Genomic DNA, 7359 nt, shown 5'->3' on the forward strand with positions numbered 1-7359 from the left:
TACCGAATGTATGAAGCAGAGTAAAGGCAAGTTTGAGTGGACAACAGCGGCGACAAAAGCCCTCCATCTTATCAAGAAGAAGATGACGGAGGCCCCGGTATTACGCCTGCCAGATTTTAATCGTGTATTTGAGGTGGCAACTGATGCTTCGCATATTGGGTTGGGAGGTGTGCTGATACAAGAAGGGCACCCTATCGCTTTCTATAGCGAGAAACTCAACGATGCCAAGCGACGCTACTCGACTTACGATTTGGAGCTCTATGCTGTCATCCAAGTGTTACGCCATTGGAGACACTATCTTACTGGTAAGGAATTTATTCTTTACACCGATCATGAAGCACTCAAACATCTCCATTCTCAGAAATCAATCAGTCAAAAGCATGCAAAGTGGGTTGCTTACCTACAAGAGTACGTCTTTGCGATGAAATACAAGGCTGGTAAAGAGAACACGGTGGCTGATGCTTTAAGCCGAAAAGTTCTCACTATCAATACTTTTTCAGCACATGCCGTTAGTATTGATCAGATACGAGATGAGTACGCGTCTGATAAGGATTTCAGAGTTCTATATGCAGAGTTACAGCAAGGTGAGCAACACCCTAAATATTCTGTCCACAATGGTTAGTTGTTCTTCGGAACGCGATTATGCATTCCAGACTCCTCCCTACGACATCACATCATAAGGGAGTTACACGGAGGAGGTTTGGGAGGCCACTTCGGCAAGGACAAGACCATCATACAGGTGACTGATCGGTACTACTGGCCACACATTGCAAAAGACGTAGATCATGTCATCAAAAGGTGTCGAGTCTGTCAACTTGCTAAGGGGACCAAGCAGAATACAGGCCTCTACTCCCCACTACCAGTTCCTCATGCACCTTGGCTCGACATTAGTATGGATTTTGTACTTGGGCTGCCACCTACAAGAGAACGGTACGATTCCATCATGGTTGTAGTGGATCGCTTCTCTAAGATGGCTCACTTTTTGCCATGTCGAAAGACCTTTGATGCCTATCATATTGCAAAGCTCTTCTTTAAAGAGGTTGTTCGACTGCATGGGCTGCCAAGTACTATTGTCTCTGATCGTGACGTCAAGTTTATGAGCTATTTCTGGAAGACATTGTGGCTAAAAACTAACACAAAGCTACAGTTTTCAACTGCATTCCATCCACAAACTGACGGTCAGACAGAGGTTGTTAATAGAAGTTTGGGGAACTTGTTGAGGTGTTTAGTCCGAGATTATGAGAAGACATGGCCAGCAATCCTTGACATAGCTGAGTTTGCCTACAATAGCTCTGTGAACAGGACAACGGGGCGCACACCATTTGAGATATTACTTGGAATTCAGCCGCAACGCCCAATTGATCTTGTTCCACTCCCACCTCAGGCTCGAATCAGCCTTGAAGCTGATGAATTCTTGCGCCACATCACAGAGGTGCATGCAAACGTGCGACGACGTATTGCCTTAAGTAATGATGTCTACAAGACTACAGCTGATCGTCATCGTCGTTATGTGGAGTTTAAACCAGGAGACATGGTTATGGTTCGCATAAATCCTGAGAGGTTCCAACCTGGTGTTAACACAAAGCTCCATCCAAAGAAGATGGGTCCTTATAAGGTGCTGAAACGTATAGGACCAAATGCTTATGTGCTCGAATTACCTGAGGAAATGACCATAAGCAATGTCTTCAATGTAGCTGACCTACATCTTTATGTGGGACATCATTCAGATGATGGTGACCTGGAACAAATGCTAAGGCTGCCCCAACTTACACCACCTCTTGAAGATGTTATTGAAGAGGTTTTGGATGATACTTACAAAACCACTCGTCATGGCACCGGTTATCACACTTTTCTTGTCAAATGGAAGGGACGACCACGGACTGATTGCACTTGGATTCATGCTGATGACTTCAAGCGACTCGATCCTGACTTATATGAGCGTTACATGTCTTTCACCCATTCGTCGGAGACGAATGTTTTCAAGACGGGAGGAGGTGATGCAGATCTGAAGACCTACATCCGTAGGAAGAAGGCCAACAAGAGTAACTAGCATGTGGCCTTACCTTGTTGATACTTATTAATTTTATACTTAGTTTTTTCATGTTTTATGTCTTAGTTTAGTTCCAATTGAACCATGGTCCATGTTGGTCCAATATCGGTTCAATTTAAGTGGTTAGAAGTTACTTTTACTTTTACTTTTACTTTTTACTTTTCTAAATGGGGGGATCAATTCACTTTTGTAAGTGATGATGGGTGAAGACTTTTCCACCTTTGGTAGGTGGGGGATGAAGATTTTCCACCTTTGGTAGTTGGGGGATGACTTTTCCATTGTAACTTTAAGAGGTGAGGATTTTTCTACTTTTGGTAGTTGGTAGGTGAAGACTTTTCCAACTTTAGTAGTTGGAAGGTGAAGACTTTCCTACCCCAACTTTAATAAGTGAAGACTTTCTACTATTGTTAGTTGGAAGTTGGGTATGTAATGTTTTGTTGAGTTGGTCCTATAAATAGGGATCAATTGTAAGCATTCAAGGACAACTCAGAATTTAAAACAAAGTTTGCTTATGCAACTCTCTTCTTGTGTTTGATCAAGAATCTCTTGTGTTTGCTAAAAAAATCCCTTGTGTTTGATCAAGGTAGGTTGGTGTTTGATCCAGTCGATCCACCTTGCGGTGTGAAGCCCGGGTGTTATATTATTGTTTATTGTTCCATCTTTTTTCATCTTTCAACAAGTTTTAGCAATATCCTATTCTCCATATCTAGAATTCCCTATTCTCTGAGAAAAGATCCTACCCTGGTACTGTTTTGAGTTTCCTCAATTTCAGTATTACATCACTAGGCCTGTGTAAAGTTGCTGATATGTTAAAATTAAGTCCAGCCCTGGTCATCAAAGGGTCACCCCCAGTTTGTACCTTATCATGAATTCAATCAAATATTGCATGCCTTACAAATGTATGAATATATGAAAACCAGGAAATCTGGTTCAGTACATCACAAATCATGAACAGGACCTGCCTTATAGGCTTGTATATCTGTAACTTTAAGTTCTAAGGAGATGGTAACTGGTGGATGAAATGATGAATTATGGCCATGTGATTAGAGTGTGATTAATGAGCACAACTCTGCTATTTGGATCACTTGGGCAGTTGAAGGCTGCTCCCCATGCCTGATAACCTGCTGGCTGATGTTTGCGCTGTTTTCGGATGTTCCTAATATGAGTTCACGATGCCAAAAGTAACTGATATTGGTAGGTTGATTGCAGAACCATTCACTTCATAGTTGCACCCAGAACTCAGCACAAACAATACGGTTCTGGGAATGTTACACATGTTGCCTTCTGTTGATACTAATACTCAGGCTTGAAGATGCCCTAGCCATTTAATTGCATTTATGGTTATAACTATTGCAGCTATGGCATCATTATTTGAAGCTTAGATTGTTCCACGCCATCTGATTTTGATAGTTAATGCTCTGCAGGCCATAATGGCTGAGGGAAAGCAACATGCTCTTGCTATTGGTTTCACAAAAATGTCCGCAAAAGACATGTGAGTAACATGTTTTATGTAATTTGTCATTGTTCATATTCTTCTATGAGTGTTTTGGAATTATTAGTCATTTTGATGAGTATTCATTTTTCTTCCATTTTGTAATTTCCTCTTGATTTTTTTTCCCTTTATTTTCATAATTTGTATTCCAAATTTGTTTTTGAAGTTTCCTGTCCTGTTTTAGTTCCATAATTGGAAGATTCTCTAAGTGAATGAGTCATCTGGATGACGATGATGCCTTGTTGACAAAATAAATGGGACACCTTTGGTGAAGCAAACTTAACGTTATAATGCAACCTAGAAATCCAGATTATGGCTCTCAGATGTAAGCGGGGGCCCAAAGGTCGTATCTATGATCAGATCTGAGATATAAAAGAAGCAACTTAAGCAAGGAATTTAGAACTGGAATATCCTCTACATATCTTGATGTAAGATCGTATCACAAGTGATTCAATCCCAGGTAGGATCTTTAGTAGATTCAATAAATTCGATATTCAAGAACAAATCAGGAAAAAAAAAAATGGGGGTTGGGGAATGGCAATCTTAGCTTGAGTTTCTCACCCTCAACCATCCTAGTTGATGAACACAACCTATCTCAGACAAATCTTTGCAAACAATAAGAGAAAATTTCATTCAATCAAATTCGTGTACAATGTTGTAGCCCCTTACAAACTTATATAGAAGACTCAAAACATACTAATGTAGGAGTAGATTACAACAAACTAACCCCCACAGTTTATAACCACAAACAAGACAAATAAGATTAGGAAACAAAGAAATAAGACCCTCAAATAAACCCCCAAGGATACAATACCAATATAGGAGTAAAACCAGCCCAAAACCCAACCCGATGGAGAAAGAAAGACCTGCTATAGAGCTGGAGAGAGAGAGGTGCGGCCAGGTCTGTAGGACTCCAATTGAGCTGCACTCTTGGGCGTAGGTAGGCCCTAGGGAGGGTACAAAAACCTAAAAATTTGAGACTTTTAATGGACGGTTGATTAGATATTTACCTTCTTGATTTTCAGACCTAGGAGAGAGAATCTGAAGATTTCTGCAGGTATAGCAACTGGGTGATCTGAACAGCTTCAAGAAGAGGATTAAGTAATCCTATCGTGCCTTCTAAACCACCCTTAACAATACTCCTTGATCAAATTCACAATAGAGGAGAAGAGAGAAATCGCATAAAGAAAAGGGGGTAGAGGAAGAAGAATCACACAACCCTCAGGCTCTCAAACATTCAAACTCAATTCATCTTTTTAAATCTGTCTAATTAGAGTACATTAGTTCCTCTATATAAAGAGGGTAGACTAGCAGTCATAACCTAACTAGGAGTTAGACTCCAAGTAAGATTAGACCTTACATAATAGGAGTTGGACTCCAAATAGGACTAGACTAGATCTCCAACATGGAGTAGGACTAGAACTCCAACATGGAGTAAGTAACTAACTAGTCATTCACTACTAAGGAAACCTAAACTGACTCAAACTGAAATAATAAAGGAAATAGACTCAAAACAGGACTCTAACTAAACTAATGAATTAAATCCTTTTTTTTTTTACTTTCTACCCATATTTTAGGCCCATTAAAGTGGCTCATTATAAAGAAAACCCGTGGGGTCAAAGGTCCAACACTCACATAACCTAACCCAAGGCTTATTTGCAATAAAATAAGTCCATTAAGTGACTTATCTACATCACATACTCGAACACTAAAAAGGAAAGGCCTAACCCAATCCTTAACTAATTGGGAAACCTAAACTGACTCAAAACATATTTAAACACTAAAAAAAAAAGGCCTAACCCAATCCTTAACTATATGGGAAACCTAAATTGACTATATAAGTTTGTAAAGGGAATGGCTATCTCAGTCTGGGTCTCTCACAATCAACCATCGAAGCACAACCTATCTTAGACAAATCTTTGCAAATAGCAAGAGAAAATTTCATTCAATCAAATGTGTACAATGTTGTAGCCCCTTGCAAACTTATATAGAAGACTCAAAACATACTCAAACACTAAAAAGGAAATGCCTAAGCCAATCCTTAACTAATTGAGAAACCTAAACTGACCAAGAAACTGAAATAACAAAGGAAGTAGACTAAAAACAAGTGAAATTGGAAATCTACTTAAGATAGGACATTAACTTTGTTCACTAACTAACAAAAGACATATTTGGACTCTTATTAGGACCATTGTTAGTTAAAACGCGTTCACGTTTTTTTGCTGTTTAAAACGCGTATTACCGTATGCTTCCATACAATGCGGGAAAAAAACGGGTACGGCTGTATAAAACGTTTTAAACACGTTTTGAACGCACGTTTAAAACGCGTATACGTTTTGTAAGGGCAAAATGGGAATTTTGTCATACTATTTAAAAAAAAGAAAAAAACCCAAAACCGAAGAAAATGTTTTAAGATTTCTGAATTCTGATTTCTTCCCCAAATCCCTTCCCTTCGTTTTCTTCCCCAAATCCCTAATTCTGAATTTCTGATTTCTGAAATTGTGCCCGTAGCCGTAGTCCGGTGCTCCGGTGAGTCCGTGACTCCCTTCATCTCTCCCTTCTTTCGTGACACGATTTCCAACCTAGGAAAAACCGGGTGAACGGAGCCATTACCGGAAGGCGGCTCACGAATGTTGGCCGCAGCGGATTGACGACAGTTCAGAGTTCAGACTCGACGAATCGTCAGAAGCGGCATCGAAACGAGTGAGCAACAGCTGCTGAGACTAGTTGCCGTCCTCAGGACCCGTGGTTTGAGAGGGTTGCTGTTGAGGTACGCTCTTCGAGCCCTTGTTGTGAGCCTTTCTTGTGTAGACTTTGCCATCTCCCCATCTATGCTTATCTCGAGAACCATCACCGCCTCCCCCGACCATAGGCCCGGAAGCCATACACTCTGTTGGTGAGACCGTCAGACTCTAAACCTTCTTCTCCGTTTGTCAATCGAAGAAAACCCAGAGCAAAAGTGGAAGAGCAGGTCGTCGGAAGCGTCGGAAGTCGTCGGAAGTCGAGAAAGGTTAATCACTTAATCACAGGTCGACGGAGGTCATCGGAAGTCGGGCTCGGGCATCGACAGTAGCAAGAACTCAGAAGAATCTCAAGTCCGGTGACTCCGGTCCCCGTAGACTTACAGTCGTCGCTTGTGAAGGAAAGGAAGGAGCCAGTACCAATCTGCGGCTTAATTTGGAATTTACATTGGATGCTATATTTTGGATGATATATGCATGAATGTTTGATGTTGATGTAGTTTAGAACATTAGATGCAGGTATTCAGGCAATAATCTCTCAAATTACATGATGATATATTGCCGTTTTTTTGGTTTCGTTTTTTTGAAAACTACATGTTTAATACTCGTACCGTTCGTTTCCGTCCGTTTGACGTTTCCTGTTTTTTTGATCTTTTTTTGACCATACCGTTCATCGTTTTTATCCGTTTAAAACACGTACCGTACGTCTCTGTTTTTTTGCCGTTCCCGTTTTAACTAACAGTGATTAGGACTCCTAAAAGACATGGTTGGTGACTGTAATGAGACACAAACCTTAACATTTATTTATATTCTACTTGTATCATTACAAATAGTTTTACACAACCATTAAATTTTAATCTTATTTGGTGCTGTAATGAGACACAAACCGTAATGGTAAGGTCTATAGGGGTATAAACACTTTGAAGGTACATGGGACAGTCATGGTACCGCTTGGATCCCCCCCCACCCCCGCGGCGAAGAAAAAAAAAAGAAAAGAAAAAGAAAAAGAGTTACACTAAGAAGCAGGAGCATGGATTGTATCAATTGTATTGGGTTGTCAAATATGATAAGATTAA

General features: G+C 40.3%; 1 protein-coding gene across 2 annotated transcripts in view; it reads left to right on the top strand.

The window, feature by feature from the left end:
- Nucleotides 1–7359, top strand: part of LOC122057872 (malignant T-cell-amplified sequence 1 homolog) — a 22808-nt gene that overhangs the window by 10681 nt on the left and 4768 nt on the right. For both annotated transcript variants that reach the window (XR_006133642.1, XM_042620214.1), the window contains exon 6: nt 3475–3542. Coding sequence is in view for 1 of the 2 variants with exons in the window: in XM_042620214.1 (XP_042476148.1) it covers nt 3475–3542 (68 nt within the window). In the remaining variant the exon portion in view is untranslated. The remainder of the gene's footprint in view (nt 1–3474; nt 3543–7359) is intronic.

The sequence above is a fragment of the Macadamia integrifolia genome, chromosome 12 (genome assembly GCF_013358625.1).
Source record: "Macadamia integrifolia cultivar HAES 741 chromosome 12, SCU_Mint_v3, whole genome shotgun sequence".
NCBI classification, from domain to species: domain Eukaryota; kingdom Viridiplantae; phylum Streptophyta; class Magnoliopsida; order Proteales; family Proteaceae; genus Macadamia; species Macadamia integrifolia.